A 20,171-nucleotide genomic window follows, 5' to 3' on the forward strand; every position below is an offset into this window, starting at 1 on the left:
CCTACCACACCAGAATGGGTCAAGTTCTGCAGACAGGTACGAAGAAATAACCGCTACATCATGATCCAACTGCATCTACAACCCCATATCTGTCCTATTTCACTGGGATACTCCTAAAACGCTAAAAGTTCAAATTTCTTCATTAGGAATGACTCCTTCAGATGAACCTATCTCGTTTTCAAGGGGGTCCTTAAGAACATAAAGTACAATAACAACATATTAAGAACATATTTCTCTAAACCAAAAAAAAGAACACAAAAAAAACACATACACGCGCCGCACACACACTTGCATAATGAACAACATTAATTTTGCATAGGATTTCTATAGGGAAGAGAATACATATCTCTGGTATTCAACTGGGACTCTCCTCTGACACTGAGTGTAGCACTAAGACTGATTAACGGTATTAAAGTGTCGAACTTTCTGGTTAGTTAGAGACGGGTCTTCCACTGTCTGCGCTTATCTGTGGAGGATGCGCCAGGTATCTTTTTTGATAGGTAAAGATCGCCAGGTAAAGACCCGGTATCGACACACATTTTTCTGATCGTTTTTTATACGGAGGGAGGGAGAGAAAGAAAGGGGCGGGGTATGGAGAGAGAGGGGGAGGGAAGGTAGGAGAGAGAGGAAGAGAGGGAGGGGGAGAGGGAGAAGGACGGTGGGATGGAGGGGGAGAGATGGAAGGAGGGGGAGAGAGAGAGAGGGCGAGGGAGGGGTAGGGAAGGAGGGAGGGAAAGGAAGAGAGGGAGAGATGGAGGAGGGACGGAGAGGAGAAAACATGAAGGGAGGGGTAGGGAGAGTGAGGGGGGGCGCCGGCGGTAAAGAGGGAGGGAGGGGAAGAGGGAAAGAGGAGAGAGAGACAGAGGGGGGGAGAGAAAGGATTGTGATGGAGGGGGATATTTTCTAAACGGGTTCAGAGATGTCGAAGTCGACAACGGAGTCTTACCCTGTCTCTGGATGTGTGTCTCCCTCCCAGCTGTTCGGAGGCTTCTCCATGCTGCTGTGGATCGGAGCTCTGCTGTGTTTCCTGGCCTACGGCATCCAGGCCGCCTCTGAAGACGAACCCGCCAACGATAACGTAAGAGCGCTTTCCGAAACTCCTGCGAAAAGCTAACCCAGAGCTAGCACAACAAAGTTTTGGCATATCCGTTAAAAATTAGCAATGTAGAATATATAGAATGTAGGCCTGGGCGATATGGCTGAAAAACATATCACGATATAACTTGAACATATTGATCAATATCGACAAATATTGAATTTGAAGGACCTAAAAAGACTAGGAATTACCATGCTGGATTTAAACACTTAATATGACCTTCCACTGTTCTTCATTGATAAATACTCCAATGTCAATAGAACAATGAAAAACACTCAAATATTGTAAATATGGAACCGTGTTTGTGTAACAAACCCAGCTGATAGATGTGGTGGTCCAGTCTCTTATTGATATATATTTAACATGATTTTGTTTGATTTTGATCAAAAGTCTATCACAATATGATAATTGATTGTTTATTTTTTTATTGTCCAGGCCTTGTATAACGCCTTAAAGGGCCATTGAACCCTAAACCACATTTTTCAAGTTTTAAACATTTTATTACAACGCTCATAACAGTTCTTTCATTCATTCATTTTCATGTCATTTCTTTAAATCAGTGTTCGAAAATCCATCTGAAACAGTGGGCTAGCCACTCTCTCTTTCTCTCTTTTTCTCCCCCCTCAGTTGTACCTGGGCGTGGTGCTCTCCCCCTCTTTCTCTCTCTCTCCTCCTCCCTCACCCTAACCCATGGTCTCTCCTCCCTCAGTTGTACCTGGGCGTGGTGCTCTCAGCCGTGGTCATCATCACCGGCTGCTTCTCCTACTACCAGGAGGCCAAGAGCTCCAAGATCATGGACTCCTTCAAGAACCTGGTGCCTCAGGTACAGTCCCCCACCTCACTCCCACCTTCATCATCATCATCCTCTCACCCCTGAGAAAGTCCTGGGTTGAGAAATGAAACGATAGGGGATCAGTTTTTTTATTACAAAAAAAAAAAACAGACGCCAAAGTAAATGCTAAAGTAAAGACAAACTGGGCAAACAAGACAAGACGGTAACAATATAAACTATAAATCATAAAGTGGCTAGGTACCAGTATTAACAATTCTGAGATTTCATGGGGACAGTTCGGTAGTTTTAATGTTGGATGAAAATATTCGGGTCTGAGGAGGTTGACCAGTTTATAAAACATTTGTAAACGTTTGCAGCGTAGTGGACAAACCAGTATGTTACTTCTAATTTAAGGTATATGACCTACATTCTTTTAGAGACTTATCACAAATTGAAAATTAATCAATTCAAGTATTCTCTCCATATTTGTTTGTTAAGGTATTGTCATTATACTTTTAAATTTAAATTATCATTTGAAACGCACGCACACACCAACAGTCCCATAGTCAGTGATTTGAATGTTTATGGCTCTTTAAGTAGCTTTGATTACTTTTATTATAATTTATTGTTAAATTATTGTTCTTAACGTTAGCCCGCTAACGCTCCTGCTAGCTAACGTTAATTCGAATTCCTAACGTGTGCGTTGTGTGTAGATATATGTAAACTTGAATTCCTACACTGACATTACCTCTGCTCTCCACAGCTGAGTCACTGGTTATTTGTTTTTTCTTTTTATTTGATATATTTTATGACCCGGCCTAAGTTCATAAAATATCATCTACTTTGTAGATTAGCTACTGTGCAGAAGCTAAAGCCGCACAACCTTCGAGTAGGACGCGCCTGCCAGACTTCTCGCGTGGTTTGGCGTAGACTCGCATTGTCTCGCTTTTGGCGACGCCTCCCGTGGTGATGGCGAGAATACGAAGTGAAGGGATCGCGAGAATACAAAGTGAAGGGATCACGAGAACACAACGTAAAGGCATCGCGAGAATACAACGTAAAGGTATCGCGAGAATACGGGAACTTCACCGAACTTTCCAAACACAAGGAGGGCTCAGGGCAGTTCCAACAGTTGAGCGCAGCGATATTGAACACTATGTTTGGATCGAAGCGGGACATATTATATTGCATTTTGATGTACTTTAACAATGAAAAGCAGTTTAAAACTTTCAAAACATTGATGTGAGTTCATAAATGCACTGAAGAAGGTTGTAATAAAGTGTTAGGTGTTTAGAAGTGTGGTATTGACAGCGCAACCCTGTTGAATGAATATTTCCCTTAATACTGTTGATGCAAAGCATATAAAGTAATATCGATATAACTATATGGAACTGCTGATTGATGGTTATATTACTATTATAATTATTATTAAATCATATTGTTGACAATAGGCCAACACATGACAGCCATTTTGAATTCAAGACCATGTTCATCTTCTCCAGCAAGCCCTGGTGGTCCGTGACGGAGAGAAGAACTGCATTAACGCTGTGGAGGTGGTGGTGGGAGACCTGGTGGAGGTCAAGGGTGGAGACAGGATCCCTGCTGACCTGCGTATCGTCTCTGCTCACGGCTGCAAGGTGAGGGGGGAGAGGTGGAGAGAGAGGAGGGAGAGAGGGAGTGGAGCGTGGGAGAGAGAGGGGGAGAAGGAGTAGGGGAGAGAGGGAGGGGGTTAGGAGAGAGAGATGGAGGGAGGTGGGAGAGCGAGGAAGAGAGAAGAGGATAGAGAGACAGTGGGTGAGAGAGAGAGGGACATTGAGAGAGAGGGATGGGGAGAGAGAATTTGAGCGAGAGATCGCCATGGTGAAATATGAAACGTCATTCACTTTATTTACTGGGGACAAGAAATGGACGTCACATTATACACATTATAAGTAATGGACACTAATAGGAACAAGATAATCTACAGAGATGCAAGGCCTTTTACATTTGTACTGACTTTGATATATACTATCTCATTCAGAGCAGCACGGCACCAACTCACTCCACCTCAAACACCGACCTGTTTACTCTATTCTAACGGCAGTGTTTGTTTTGGAAACTTTTAGCGAATGCCTGATCGCAAATCTGCTCACACATGCTGTTGGGGCAATGAAATGAGAATCAGTCAGACACCAACCTATTTTGGGTTTCTTGTTAGCTATTTCTTTATATCTGTCAGGAGGTAGGCAAGGCAAGGCAACTTTATTCATCCAGCACTTTTCAGACACGACGCAGACTCAAAGTGCTTCATATAGAAACATCGTCATACAATAAAAAATGCATTGTAGAAAGTGCAGTGTATTGAAGGTTAAGCCGAAAGCTAAAGCAAACATAAAAGTCTTCAGCCTTGTTTTAAAGAGGTCACAGTTAAATCCTCAGGGAGATTATTCCAGCGATTTGTTGCATAGTAACTAAATCCTGCTTTCCCATGTTTCGTGTTTACTCTAGGGATAATTAACTGAGGTCTTCTTAGATGATCTAATTGGTCTAAAAGGCTTATGTAGAGGAGACGTAGGGTTGCTAGTTTGTGCCTTACACGGTTGAATCGGTGTGTGAACGGTCGTAGGTCACTTTGGATAAAAGCGTCTGTTAAACACCCTAAATCTCTCTGTTTGCCTCCATTTTGTTTTTATCACAAAAGGTGGACAACTCTTCCTTGACCGGAGAGTCTGAGCCCCAGTCGCGCACCCCAGACTTCTCCAACGACAATCCTCTAGAGACCAAGAACATTGCCTTCTTCTCCACCAACTGTGTCGAAGGTAGGAGGAGGGAAATCAGCAACGGGAAAAGAACTGCAGAAATCGATATGAAATGGGGGGGGGGGAATTCTCGATGACACATCGTAGACACACGTGCGGATGTCTCTGCACTTCCTCCACCAGAAACTCTTCAATTTGGTCCATTCTATCTTCCATCTTCTCAAAAAAGCGTACACACAGCCAACAGCCCCAAACACTTGAAAAATTGCGCTGTTTGGGGAAAAAGTGGTTTTGCCCGGAAATGACGTAGCTAGCGGACCAGTCACAGCCCTTGCTGCTGCGTTGCCTTGACGCAAGGTTACACTTTTTGGGAGGCGCACGTTAGGCCCTTGCGGTGGACGCAAGGAGGATCCGCAAGGACGTAACGGGTCTGTAAACCCCCTTGCGTTTCGTCAACGTGGAACCATAACTTTACCTTAACACCTCTCTCTCTCTCTCTCTCTCTCTCTCTCTCTCTCTCTCTCTCTCTCCCTCATCCTCTCCCAGGCACCGCCCGTGGCATCGTGATCAACACCGGCGACCGGACCGTGATGGGCCGTATCGCCTGTCTCGCCTCCTCCCTCGACGGCGGGAAGACGCCCATCGCCAAGGAGATCGAGCACTTCATCCACATCATCACGGGTGTGGCCGTGTTCCTGGGCGTGAGCTTCTTCATCCTCTCCCTCTGCCTGGGGTACGGCTGGCTGGAGGCCGTCATCTTCCTCATCGGCATCATCGTCGCTAACGTCCCCGAGGGACTTCTGGCTACCGTTACGGTGGGTTTGTGCGGAGATGGAGGGAGGTTGGGGGGAGGGAGGGTGGGAGAAAGAGGAGGAGGGAGGTAGAGAGAGGGGGGGAGAGCGGAAGAGAGGAGACAGAGAGAGAGGGGCAGGGTGGGAGGGGGGGAGAGAGATGAATGGAGGGGGGAGGGTGGGTGCGGAGGGAGAGAGGGGGAGAGAGAGAGAGAGAGGGAGGGTGGGAGAGAGAGAGCATTGGAGGGAGGTAAGCTAGGGGCGAGAGAGAGATGGAGGGATGGAGAGAGAAAGAGGGAGGGAGGGAGTGGGGAGAGAGAGTGGGAGGAAAAAACGGAGGGATGGAAGGGGGAGAAGAAAGAGGAGAGAGAGACAGCGGGGGAGAGAAGGGAGGGGGGAGTGAGAAGGAGGGAAAGATGGAGAGTAAAACTCAAACCTGAGTTGTGACAGAATATCTAGCCATTAGCTAAACGTCCACTCTCCCTCCCTCCCCTAGGTATGCCTCACCCTGACCGCCAAGCGCATGGCCAAGAAGAACTGCCTGGTGAAGAACCTTGAGGCTGTGGAGACCCTGGGCTCCACCTCCACCATCTGCTCCGACAAGACCGGCACCCTGACCCAGAACCGGATGACCGTGGCCCACATGTGGTTCGACAACCAGATCCACGAGGCGGACACCACCGAGAACCAGAGCGGCACCTCCTTCGACCGCAGCTCCGCGTCTTGGGCTGCCCTGGCCCGCATCGCCGGACTGTGTAACCGCGCGGTCTTCCTGGCGGAGCAGTCCAACGTCCCCATCCTGAAGGTAGGGTTTGTGAGATTCATCAAGGTTTAATAGTGGTTTCTTCTTTTTGTGGTCAAACGTTCTCCTAGTTAATATAATCAAGTTGAAACGTTAAGAATGAATACAAATTTAGGTAGATGTTTTTCATACATGAAAGGTTTTTTGTATTGTATGTTTATGTCTCGAATTTTGATCGTCATTTCGATTTTTGGGTCAAACGATCTCCAAACTAATATAATCGAGTTTAAAAAGAGTATTTTTATTTAATTCATTAAATGTTTCATAGAGATTGCAGAACACTTATTGCAGAACAGAACACATATATATAGAAATTTAACAAATATATCACGTTTTCAAACTCAAATATAAACGTTTGAATAATCGGGATTTCAACTTTGAAAATAATCGTGGTCATGATATTTTCCATAACCGAGCAGCCCTGCCTGAACGTAACTCCACCGCCGTTTATGCAATATTAAACAAACAATAACCGTGGAGCACGCTTTTGTTTGCGGAGACAAACCCGCTAAGCTTCGCGCTCTGACGCACCCCTTTTGAAACCACCACAAAAAGATTGTGAATGATTCATCGCTGAAAGGAGATTTGGTTGCAGGGTGAGCAGCTGGGTAAATCGGAGGATGATTATGAATAAAAGGCATGCATGTGAGGGGTGTGAGCTGATCTGTCAGGTGATAGGGGTACATCACGCACTGATGATAGCATCATGTCAACATCACGAACACTGTTGACTCCAGGCTATGACTACGACTCCTCTTCGTCCCCTGTGAGACGTAAGGCTTCAATGAGCACTCTCCATTGCATTCGGGTCCTGGCAGCATAAAGTGCCTCTCTCATCTGTTGTAGCTCTTGTGCCACAGTTCTGCACCGGGTGGTTTTCGGCCTCCAAGGTCTTTTCTTTTGCCTGGTGGCAATCCATCTTAAGGCGACTTTTGTGATGCATCCTCAACACATAGTCCTAGCCATCTCAGGCTTCTGTTCGTAGTCGACTTGGTAATGCTCCGGGTTCCCGTTTTCATGTACAGGTCATTGTTGGAGATCGTATGAGGCCAAAAGATCTGGCCTATTCGTCTGAGACATCCATTATGGAACACTTCCATTCTCCTCAGTCCAGGCTGAGTCCGATAAATAGTTATTCCTGGACGCTCTTTGTTAAGATGATGTTGTTCATGGGCGTCCCAGTTTCACCAGGTAGAGCAGGTACCATTACGGCCCAGTCCTTACTGCAGCGACCAGGGTTTGATTCTTGCCCTGGTCCTTTGCTGCCTGTCCTCCCTTAACTCTCACATACCTTCCTGGCATACTTAAGCAATAATCACACGACAGGGAGTGCTGTTGTGCTGAATATCATCACAGCTGTGATTCAGCCGTAGGTACGAGGCTGTTTTTCGATTGCCGAAGATAATCACAGCCTTGCTGATATTCAGTAAAACAGCACGATCTCGAGTATGAAATTGCTTTTATACAACAGTTCTATCAGCACCTTTTATTAGCTAACAGTAATAAGCAACAACAGATTATGATTTTTTTTTGTTCATTTAATGATTTATTTTGCTCCACCAACACAAATAGATCCGCGACTGGTACTGAACTGTTGCCAAGCAACATATAAACACACAAGATGATTAATAACATTAACGGTTATTAGAACACCTGTAAAGCGGAGTGATACATGTATAGTTATAAGTCCCAGTTCTGTTATACTCTATTTCAGTATTCATGGAATGCCTCTTGTCCAATCAAATTACTTGGTCGGAACCTACAATAAAAAGGATAAAACCTTCAAAAAGAAATCGTAAAAACAAAGGTGTTGTTGTTCTTGGTTTTAGTTGCACGGATTAGTTCGATAAAGTGTGCAAGGGCACCAAAGCGAGTCGTCTGGTGCTGGCGTCAAAGAGTTGGAATGCGGCCCGGTACTCACATCCAAATTGGATTCAAATCCCGTCTGTTCATGATTTCTTTGGGCGTAAACAAACGAGAGAGAAAGAGTTGGAAAGAGATGTACAATTATAATTGATAATATCATAACATTTGTGTTGTATAGGATAGGGCCAGATGGTGCCTTCGAGTGGGGAGCATGTTTGAAGTTCTGGGAGATTTAGAAAGACGTTTATCCTCGTTAAAAACATGGATCAAAGCATCTGCACTAATAAGGAAATAAATCCTGCACTAAATACGCCGTCCTTTGTCTTTGTTTACAGAGCGTTGCCAGTTTGAGCTGAAGAAGCTCTGAAGCTTTGACAAAGCAGAATTTGAATTTGTCCCTCCTTGCTTCTGGAACTCTCTCCCACTATCCATCCGTATTATAGAGTCTCTCTCCACCTTTAAAAACTCTATCAAACTCACCTGTTCAGACCGGCCTAGCCCACTTAACTCCACCCACCAGCCAATTTAGGCAAGGCAACTTTTTTAATGCAGCACTTTTCATACACGGGGCAGACTCAAAGTGCTTTACATTGAAACATAGTCAGATACTAAAATGAAATAATTAAATAAAATAGATGAGTAAAAGAAAGCAAAGTTAGGGTTAGGGTTAATGAAAATGTTGCGTTGTTTATCTTTACTTTAATTTTTCGTGTTTTTAAATTGTATTTGCTTGTCTTAACTGTAAGGCAACCTTTTATTGTTTTGAAAGGCACCCTGAAATAATAATAATATTTTTTTAATAATAAACTTGATTTGAAGGCGTCTTTCTCGGCGCTCAACGTCATTTTACAAAGGTACACAAAAGTCATTAAAAAGAAACAAGATAAAGAGAAAAAATAATAATAATTGCAAAACAATAGTAGGAGACTGAGTAATTGGCATCAGGTGGAATAATAAAAATCTAATGTATTATTATTATTACTATTTGTGAATTTTTGAATTCATTGCGATTTACCCACTGATTCCAAATGTGTGTGTCCTGTGTTTGCCCTCAGAGAGACGTGGCCGGAGATGCCTCCGAGTCCGCCTTGCTGAAGTGTATCGAGCTGTGCTGTGGCTCCGTGAAGGGCATGAGGGAGAAGTACACCAAGCTCTGCGAGATCCCCTTCAACTCCACCAACAAGTACCAGGTAACGTGTGTTTCGAAGTTTAGTTTTGGAGGCGCACGTCAGGCCCTTGTGGTGGTCGTAAGGAGGGTCCGTAAGGAGGGTCCACAAGGACGTAATGGGTACATAAAGACCCTTGCGTTGCGTCGACCTGGAACCCTAACTGAGCCTTGAGAATAAGTGATTCCTGCTCACCACTGACCCCTTCTGGTGGGTGTAAATGAAGAGTTGTGTCACGCTTTTAAAGGGACTCATGTAAGAATCAGTGATTCCTGCTCACTACTGATCCCCTCTGTCAGGTGAAGGGAAGAGCTGTGTTCCACTTTTAAAGGGACACATGTAAGAATCAGTGATTCCTGCTCACCACTGACCCCTTCTGGCAGGTGAAGTGAAGTGCAGCCTGTTGGTTGAAACGGTAACAATCAGATAGATAGACACCATGTTACATATAGAATTAGAGTTAAAAACAAGTAAAATATGTGTAAAAGTACAAAATGCAAATAATATATACGCAGGACAATAATAAACGAGAAGAATAGTATACAAGCCAATATTTACATGCTTAAACAGTGCATAAAAACAGTGTAAGAAAACACTGTATGAAACAGCCAAGTTAACATGCGTATTTGATATGCAGTGTTATGTTATGTTATGAACTAATGTTAAGTTACAATCATGAATACATTTAGTCATCAAAAACATCAAACATCAAAAACATCAACGCAATGGCGAGCATCAGCAAAGGTGTTTTTAACAGTTCATTCACATCCTGCTCCTTTTCTAACTGATCAAGCAGATCAAACAACAAACCGGCTCAATCCTCTAACAAGAACCCCCCTCCCTCTCTCTCCCTCCCTCTCTCTCTCTCTCTCCACCCCGACGCCCCTCAGCTCTCCATCCATAAGAACACCACCCCCGGCGAGACCAAGTCCATCCTGGTGATGAAGGGCGCCCCGGAGAGGATCCTGGACCGCTGCTCCACCATCCTGATCCAGGGCAAGGAGCAGCCCCTCGACGAGGAGATGAAGGAGTCCTTCCAGAACGCCTACGAAGAGCTGGGAGGCCTCGGAGAGAGAGTGCTGGGTAAGGGTTTGATGCATCGCTACAGTACTACTACTGATAATGCTAAAGGCTCCCACAGTGAGGACCTTCATGCGAAAAATAAATAATTAATAATGTGACACTGAAGTTGTTGATGGACGATAGAACTACAATGAATTCCCGGTCTAGGCACCAGTTTGAATCAACAATTAAAGGAACTCTCAAGAACTTATGAAAGTCAAATCACTGGTTTAATATATATATATTTTTTTATTTATTTGTATGAATAAATATTTTACCGTGGATTTGTTGTTGTATAGTTAAAATATTTATGAATTAAATTAAGAAATGACATGAAATGAAATTGTTTGGAATGACATGTCAATTACTAATTCAATTCATAAATGGTCCTAAATATAATAAACACAATGTCTTCCCCTTTAGTTTTCTGTGATATACCTACCCATAACACGCTTGGTTTTAAATCTTCGACGTATGAGCATCCAAACCAGCTCAACACAAACATGTTTTTCCCCCACCTCCTCCAGGCTTCTGCCATTACAACCTTCCCGACGATCAGTTCCCAGAGGGGTTCTCCTTCGACACGGAGGAGGTGAACTTCCCCACGGAGAAGCTGTGCTTCGTAGGCCTCATGTCCATGATCGACCCCCCCAGAGCCGCCGTCCCCGACGCTGTGGGCAAGTGCAGGAGCGCTGGCATCAAGGTAACGAGACTCTTGAGTTTTAAAGGAACGATACCTCCTCGCTCAGAAGAGATTCTTGTGTTCTTGGACCGCAGTGACGTAAATTTTGAGATGTTTCTCTTTTTGGATGATCGTTATGTGACACATTTTCTTTGTATCGTACATTTCTAACCTCTTTAATCTCAAATCTCTTGAGATTAAAATCCCTTTTCAAGAGAGACCTGGCCAAGATGGCCGCATGGAACAGACAATACATCCACGTTTCATACAAACAAAATGCACAATTTACACACAATTAAAAGACAGTTTTGGATTTAAATTAGAGAATTATACACAGCTACATGGTCCAATACGTCCACATAATAAGTCCTTAAGTAAAGATCAAATTAGATTTGTGTTGATAGTTTTGAGTCTTGGTTACCTATTAGTAATTAGTAGACGCTCCATAATTAGTAGGTGATTTTATCCGAAGGGATTTAGGATAAGGGTGTTTATGAATGGAGCTAAACTTTATTTAAGTAAGATTAACAATTATCGGAATCATAGTCTGACCATTGCCCAATTCTTCTCAGGTAATCATGGTTACCGGTGATCACCCAATCACAGCCAAGGCCATCGCTAAGGGCGTCGGCATCATCTCCGAGGGCAACGAGACCGTTGAGGACATCGCCGCTCGCCTGAATGTCCCGGTCGCCGAAGTCAACCCCAGGTACGTGGACAATAAATCGATGCCTTACGTTATACGTCATTTCGTCTAATCATAGAAGGATCAAGCAGTTTTTCCGATCGATCGTCGACCGTGTTTGAACTCAAAAGTCTCATATTATACCACCAGGTGTGAGTGTGATCAAGCCGTTTGAAACTCTGCCTCTTCCTGTGTTTAAGTGACATCACAAGTGGTCGGCCCACCTAGATGTGTGCTGGATAGATCAGTCTACCAGCCTTTCCAGTTGACCGTAGCAAACGTTGCTCATCTATCCAGCATACACCTAGACGGACACGAACATCTATAGTAACACGGAAATAAACGTCAAAGTAACTTAACGATCAACTAAAATACAAAACGTCTCGACCTTTATGTTGCTTCGGTCCAAGAACGCATTAATCTCTTTATGCGAGGAGGAATCAGAGCGATCCATGAAGTAAGATAACCTGCTAAATTACCTAAACGGAAACGGAAATGTAAGTGAACATCGTCCCATCAAACGGTGTCTCCTCGCCACCATTACTGTCAGAAGCTCAGGAGCTAGTGCGGGTTGATTTGTAACCTGAAGGTTGCTAGTTGGATCCTCGGCTTCTCTTCCTCCCTGATCGAGATGCCTCACCCTGACTGCTCCTTACGAGCTGGCTGGCGCCCTGAGGGGTCGACTCCACCGTCGGTGTGTGAATGAGTGTGTGAACCGTTGTACATCGCTTTGGATAAAAATGTAAATGTCTCAGCGCCCCGTGTTTTCGTTCCCCCTCTCCAGAGACGCCAAGGCCTGTGTGATCCACGGCGGAGAGCTAAAGGATATGTCCAGCGAACAGCTGGATGAAATCCTGATGCACCACACCGAGATCGTGTTCGCCCGGACCTCGCCCCAGCAGAAGCTGATTATTGTGGAGGGCTGCCAGAGACAGGTGAGTCCCATATACCCCCAGATGTGGGTGTGTGGGTGTGTGGTTGGGTGGGTGGGTGTACGCTTTTATCCAAAGCGACTTACAACAGACAGACAGAAAGAGAGACAGGGAACCCAGAGTCAAACAGGTGAGCACCGACAGATAGAGAGACATGCAGAGAAAGGAAATCCAGAACCGAGAATCCAGGGAAAGATGACGACCCAGCCTTCTTTCAGTACTTTGTTAAACAGCTCAGCACAGACGGACAGAGAGCCTGACTGACAGACAGAGAGCCTGACTGACAGACAGAGAGCCTGACTGACAGACAGAGAGCCTGACTGACAGACAGAGAGCCTGACAGACAGACAGAGAGCCTGACAGACAGACAGAGAGCCTGACTGACAGACAGAGAGCCTGACAGACAGACAGAGAGTCTGACTGACAGACAGAGAGACAGACAGGGAACCCAGAATCCAGCGAAAGACAGGGAAAATGTACATTTACATGTAGGGCATTCAGCAGACGCTTTTATCAAAAGCAACTTGGATGAAAGATTTGTCAGAAGAAAGAGAAATTTGGCAACTTTTTGATCAAAGCTGACAAGCTGACAGCTCACCCTTGAGCAAGCTGCTCAGGATGACATCCTTCTGAAAGATCTTGTCACCTTGGAACACAAAGGTTGGAATCCCAATGCTCAATGCTCAACATCTAAAACCTTCCCCAAACCCTGCAGGGAGCCATCGTCGCGGTAACTGGTGACGGAGTCAACGACTCCCCGGCCCTGAAGAAGGCCGACATCGGCGTTGCCATGGGGATCGCCGGCTCTGACGTCTCCAAACAGGCGGCCGACATGATCCTCCTGGACGACAACTTCGCCTCCATCGTCACCGGGGTGGAAGAGGGTGAGTGGGAACAGAATGAATGTGGCTCAGGAGGTACCAAGTAAGAGCAACGTGTTCTGTTGTCTAGTTTGGTGTTTGGTTTGTAAACTTGTCTCGAGACTTGTAATTTCTCCTCATGACACGCTCTTTACCCAATTGACTGACGGCTCCATCCCGCCTACAGGTCGTCTGATCTTCGACAATCTCAAGAAGTCCATCGCCTACACCCTGACCAGCAACATCCCCGAGATCTCGCCCTTCCTCCTCTTCATCATCGCCAACATCCCCCTGCCCCTGGGCACGGTCACCATCCTCTGCATTGACCTGGGAACAGACATGGTGAGCGAGACCATCGGCCGATCGAAGGGTGATCAAATACAACCCAGTTCCACAGGGTTGAACACGATCGAGCCATAATAATAGATAATAGATGATCGACTTTAATTGTCAATATGCAGTAGATCCATAAAACGAAATTTGCCTATGCAGGCTCTAAAACAATGCTCACAAACACTCACACTATAAAAAGTATACAATTCTGAATAAAATCCAGACACATTTTAAGAAAACAGCCATGACGATAGTTTCAGTCTCTGTATACATGTGAACTGTATAATCAGGAGTTCAATATGTTAACATTAGACACACTCACACACTAAAATAGAATAATACTTCAATAAAAGTATTTCCCTCTGTATCTATTTAATTATAGATAATATTGTGTGTTAATATAGTGTGTAGTGTATATCTTGGGTGGTGTTTGTAGGTTTAATTTTGGTATGAACTTACCTCTGACTTCCCTATTAAACCACCATTCTTACAAACTTTACTTTTTTGTATTCACTACTCCTGTCCAGCCTATTATTTAACTATACTCTGCTTATATTGCACTATATGACGATCATATAGCACAAACCACACCTTAACCGCTATTTTGCACTACTGTTTAGATCTCCAACCACATTTTGTTGTCTCTGTACAAGGCTCTGTACAGTGACAATGAAGTTGAATCTGAATCTAAATCTGAATCTGATCCCTCCCTCCCCAGGTTCCAGCCATCTCCCTGGCCTACGAGGCGGCAGAGAGTGACATCATGAAGAGACAGCCCCGAAACCCCAAGACAGACAAACTGGTCAACGAGAGGCTCATCAGCATCGCCTACGGACAGATAGGTAAACACTTTACTACACCTGGGAATTCTGATGACTTTTCCCGATTTTTTTTCTTTTATTTTGTATCCGCCTACATCCAAATCTGTAAAAGTTTTCGTCAGTTTACTGGTCTTGGGTCAGGGGCGCTTACTGCTATGCTAACTGCTATGTTGCTATGCTATGCTAACGATAGAATGAAGAAGAACTACGTCCTATGCTCAGTGTAGTGCTAGGGCCAACCCTCTAGTTACCAAAGCCATGATTACCCATGCCTTAGAACCACACCTAGGAACCCTAGTTCCCCAAGTCTATCTTCCTCTGGTTGAGGTAACCAGTAACACCAGTCCCACCACTGTGAGAATATGCCTCTCTTAAACTGGTGCTGTTTAATCTGTGAACCATGCTTAAAGTCAGTCACCTCCCTGTCAGTGGCTGCAGGCTCTAGTCACTGTTTGGGCCAAGGTCGATCTGACCAGTGGCATGTCGCCCCCTAGAGGTACATCTGGGGTATTGCAGTCAGTGCAAAGACACATGAAAAACTCACGCCAGTTGAGTTTCTGAAATACAGCTCTTGTCTAAAACACAAAAATACATTGTTTTATATATTAATGGAATATGCATAAATGAAGTCAATTAATTAGTAAATTACACAATAGGTCGAAAAAAGTGTCCAACTTGGGACATGGGCGCTAAGTGCTATGCTAAGTGCTATGTTACTATGCTATGTTATTGAATGTATTTAAATTATGTCAATTAATCAATGACAAATTAACAACTAACAAATGTGTTTCTTTGGTATTTGCTAGGTATAATGCAGGCGATTAATAGGGAATACTTTAAGCATAATGCATAAATGAAGTAAATTAATCAATTAACTATCCGCCAATTAACACATGTCTCTTCTGTATCTTCCAGGTATGATGCAGGCTGTCGCTGGCTTCTTCACCTACTTTGTGATCCTGGCTGAGAACGGCTTCCTGCCCATGGACCTGCTGGGAATCAGGGTCTACTGGGACGACAAGATGGTCAACGACCTGGAAGACAGCTACGGCCAGCAATGGGTCAGTAAGGCTAGGCTAACCGCTAGGCTAATGGATGTGTTGCGATATGTGCACTGTGCTAGGCTAATGATAGGTCAAAAAAGAAGAGGGACTTGGGTCAGTGCGACTATGCTACTTGCATTACTTAGCATCGCATTAGCATTGATGCTAATTAAAATACCCTTTTGCCAGCTCAGTCTACTGGTTGACTAGAAAAAGCCAACCGAAAAATTTGAATGTTCACAACGTTGCAAATGATTCAAAATGCCTCTCCTAACGATTCCTTTTTTCGTTTTTCTTCTGAACAGACGTACGAACGCAGAAAGATCGTAGAGTTTACTTGCCACACGGCGTTCTTTGCCAGTATCGTGGTGGTCCAGTGGGCTGATCTCATCATCTGCAAGACCAGAAGAAACAGCATCTTACAGCAGGGGATGAAGTGAGTAGAGCTACCACCGGGAACTTTATTAGTAAAATCTCAGGTACAGTCTCAAAGGGATAAGAAGTGTTCATGACGCCCCCCCCCCCCCCCATTACACTAGCCCCCCAGAGAGCAGGAATATACTCTCTTAATGAGGAGGAAGAGATCTTGTGTTTGTTTGTGTGTGTGTGTGTTTGTGTGTTTGATAACTAGGGTAAGACGCTACACAACTAAGTACTATAACTAAGCACGAAATACAAGAAGTCTGTACTTTAAGTGCAAGGACGTAAAACACACAATAAGTGTGTAAATTAAGTGCCAGGACGTACAAACACACAATAAGTAGGAGGGGTGGGAGAGGGGTGGATATGCAGTATGTATGTTGTGTGTGCATAGTCAGGACCGTAGTGTAACTTGTGTACTGTGCCTGGAATGTTGTGTGTGCATCGTTGTGACATGTATCGTCTGGTTACCATAGGAACCGCATCCTGATCTTCGGACTGTTCGAGGAGACTGCCCTGGCTGTCTTCCTGTCCTACTGCCCCGGGATGGACGTAGCACTGAGAATGTACCCCCTCAAGTGAGTACCACGCACACAAACACACACATACACGCACACACAAAGATACACACGCACACAAACAGATCAGCCACACACACAGAAACACACATATATATATATATATATATATATATATATATATATATATATATATATATATATATATATATATACACACAAACAGATAAAGATACACATACACACAGACAGATACAAACACAGATACACAAACACAGACACACACCCACCATCCATTCCATCTCATTCTCATATCCCTCCATCATGTCCTCACACTCTCTCTCCCCTCTCTCCCCCAGACCCTCATGGTGGTTCTGCGCCTTCCCCTACTCCCTCCTCATCTTCGTTTATGATGAAGGCAGAAGATACATCCTCAGACGAAACCCAGGAGGTAAGTCTCACCGTGACACACTCCGACAGGAAGTAGGATTGGGTGTTTCTTCACAGTCCTGCGTTCAGAAACACACACTGGTTTTTAAACGTTTTTTATTGGTCACATAAAAAATAACATTTTACATACAAAAGGGGTTATCACTCTGTCATTGTGGAAATTACTGGAACCTAAGTAAGTAATCGATAATAGTCATTTAAAAACAGACCTCCCTTAATGAGGTGGTGCTATAAAAACAGTCATTAAAAATAAACGGTATATAAATATGTGCCTAGAAAATTCAGCAAATAAAAACGTTCATTGATTTACTTTGCAAGTCATTCTGGGATTTTTTTTTTGCCGCTATGGAGGTGCAATAGGTCTTAAATTGTGTTCATAATGGTCTTAAATTGAACTTCAATTTCTACCACCACTCGAACTGTTCATGCGCTTCCCAACATCAACCAGTGTGTGTGGTGGTGGTGTTGTTTAGGTGTGTGTGTGTGTGTGTGTGTGTGTGTGTGTGTGTGTGTGTGTGTGTGTGTGTGTGTGTGTGTGTGTGTGTGTGTGTGTGTGTGTGTGTGTGTGTGTGTGGTGTTTAGGTGGTTGTGTGTGTGTGTCTGATGGTGTGTCCGTGTGTGTACATGCGGAGGGTTGTGTGTGTGTAAGTGTGAGTGTGGGTGTTATTCGGGTGCATGGGCATTAGCTCATGGTGCTCACACAGGCTAATCCGGTCGGAGCCGGCTTCCTCTCAGATCACTGGGCTGTGGCACATGTTACCCCTAGGGGATCGGAAGTCGCAACATCCCCTACCCACTGAGCTGTATACAAAGTGTGTGTGTGCATGTGTGTGTGTGTGTGTCGGTGTGTGAATGTGTGTGTGATGGTGCATACAGTGTATTCAAAAAACATACTTACATCGTCAAAAACAACGATATCTTACTTTCTGGTGCGCGTCATTGTAATTATAATTTGAACAGTGATTTTATGCTACCTTTACTATGATTAAACATTATATCATAGTATTACATTATTTATCATTATTATTTCTATCCATATAATTCTATCCAATATTTTTTTCATAACCATATTGCTTCTTACAAGCTTACCTTAGACTTTGGGATACATTTGTGATTCAATTATTTATTTTATTCGTACTACCTACTTAACTGAGTTTTTTAAGTATTAATAAAACAACGTTCTCCTTTAACCTGTTTGTCTAATTGTTCTTCTTTGTTTGTTTCCTTCCAGGCTGGGTGGAACAGGAGACTTACTACTAAGTCCCCACAACATGTTGCCGTACCGAGGAGAGGAACAAGTACTGCATTATTTTTGCTACTGCTGTGTTACAAATCTGTTCCAAACTGTTCCATCACCAGCAGCACACACACACACACACACGTGCAAACGCACACCTAAAACACACACACAAGACAATACTGTTTGTAGATGCGTGAATAACGTCTTTTTCATGTGATTGTGGTTGTTAATAAAAACGGTATTGCTTCTAATATTTGACTGCCTCTTGAGAATGAATTTTGTGGTCTTTATTTTAATTTATTTTTGGGTGGTATTCTGATCCGATCAGAGATGCTGAGAGAGAGAGAGAGCGAGAGAGAGAGAGAGAGAGTGAGAGAGAGAGAGAGAGAGAGAGAGAGAGAGAGAGAGATCGATCCACCTTTTTACATATACAATTAGGGCGTTTAGCAGCCGCTTTTTATCCACCTCGACACTGAACTAGCAACCTTCCGGGGAGCAGTTATGGTGGGGTGCCTTGCTCAGGGTCACCTTGAGATAGATGGAGAGAGGATGAAAGATGGAGAGAGAATAAGAGAGAAAGAGGAAGAGAGAGATGGAGAGAGAGGTGTGTGTGAGGAAACTCATCCATGTATATCCTGGGAGTGTATTTTTTGCTTATGTGTTTGTGTGTCTGTCTATCTGAAGTACCTGTGTGTGTGTCCCCTTTGTGCTGACCACTGATTGGTTAACGAGCAACAGGTGTGCAGCCTCCCCAAGCCCCAGAGTCCAATCAGACTCAGACCAGGGGCCTCATGTACTAAGACTTGCGTGGATTTCATACTGAAACTTTGCGTACGCCAAAACCCAGAAACTGTCTTACGCACAAATAAATTCAGATGTATCAAAGTGTGCGAACGCATGGATCCAAGCACGTTTCTTTTGTACATCTCGATCAACGTGGAATTTAGCGCACATGCCGAGGTGCCAAACTCCTCCCTGTCCACGCCCTCATTTAAATATGCAATTTCATTTAAATAGGCCACTGGACCTGAGATTCACCTCTTAATCCGATCACCTGGCACCATGAACAGAGGCAAAAAACGAAACTTCACGGAGTCTGAGCTCGAGATTTTGCTCCACGAGGTAGAAATGCGCAAGCATATGCTATTGGAACCCTGTCAACAGGGATAAATGCAAAACAAAAGAGAAGTGAGTGGCAGTGTGTTTGCGAGGCCGTCAATGCAGTGGGGTCTCAGCAGCGCACACACTCTGAAATTAATAAAAAGTGGTCAGACCTCAAGGTGGAGGTGAAGCGGAGGGTTTCTGCCCACCGCCGAAGCGTGACCGCAACAGGTGGGGGGACGGGAGTGGGGGAACTCTCCCCCAGTCATAAATGCTGTAATTATACTGGTCATACAATTGGCTGCTTGCAATACACATAAGTCGTGCGTAAAGATGCCAGGATATTAAAGACTTTGACTCGTGTTTATTAACTTAAATTTTTTATTTTTGAATAGACAAGCAAGGAGAGGGCACGGATTGCTCCGTCGGCCCCGGCGTCTCCAGCGCCCTTCGGATTTGACCATTTGCGATGTCCTCTAACAACGCTAACGCAGCCATTTTTAAAACAATTTTCTTCATCCATTGCGCATGCTTTTATAGCCACCCATATAATTGCAATGTGTGTTAATTGTTCATTAGTGTGTCTCTGATGTGCAAATCACTGTCATTGTTTTCACCTTTTTTCCCAGTTTCCCAGCGTCACCTCTAAGTGTCGCCAAAGGAACAATAGCTGTAGAAACGTGCGTACGACAGCTCTGGAGCTGGCGTGGGGACCGCACATTTTTACGGTCATTTCACGTTTTGTACATCTGAACGTGAGCGTGGAAAAGGACGTACGCCACGTTTTTGTGCG

At 44.3% G+C, this 20,171-nt stretch overlaps 1 protein-coding gene across 1 annotated transcript; it reads left to right on the forward strand.

Moving 5' to 3' along the window:
* Positions 1–6: 6 nt before the first annotated feature.
* Positions 7–18,417, forward strand: LOC130386674 (sodium/potassium-transporting ATPase subunit alpha-1; the record flags this gene model as incomplete). The annotated part of the gene is made up of 20 exons (XM_056595694.1): positions 7–36; positions 977–1,078; positions 1,806–1,919; positions 3,371–3,505; positions 4,549–4,666; positions 5,153–5,421; positions 5,894–6,202; positions 9,121–9,255; positions 10,122–10,314; positions 10,821–10,996; positions 11,548–11,684; positions 12,445–12,595; positions 13,308–13,476; positions 13,640–13,794; positions 14,504–14,627; positions 15,522–15,667; positions 15,955–16,085; positions 16,546–16,647; positions 16,947–17,038; positions 18,269–18,417. Coding segments are annotated over 20 exons (2,817 nt in total), but the record flags the coding sequence as incomplete, so codon positions are not given.
* Between the last annotated feature and the right edge of the window lie 1,754 nt (positions 18,418–20,171).

This window comes from Gadus chalcogrammus, chromosome 7 (genome assembly GCF_026213295.1).
Source record: "Gadus chalcogrammus isolate NIFS_2021 chromosome 7, NIFS_Gcha_1.0, whole genome shotgun sequence".
In the NCBI taxonomy this organism is placed as follows: domain Eukaryota; kingdom Metazoa; phylum Chordata; class Actinopteri; order Gadiformes; family Gadidae; genus Gadus; species Gadus chalcogrammus.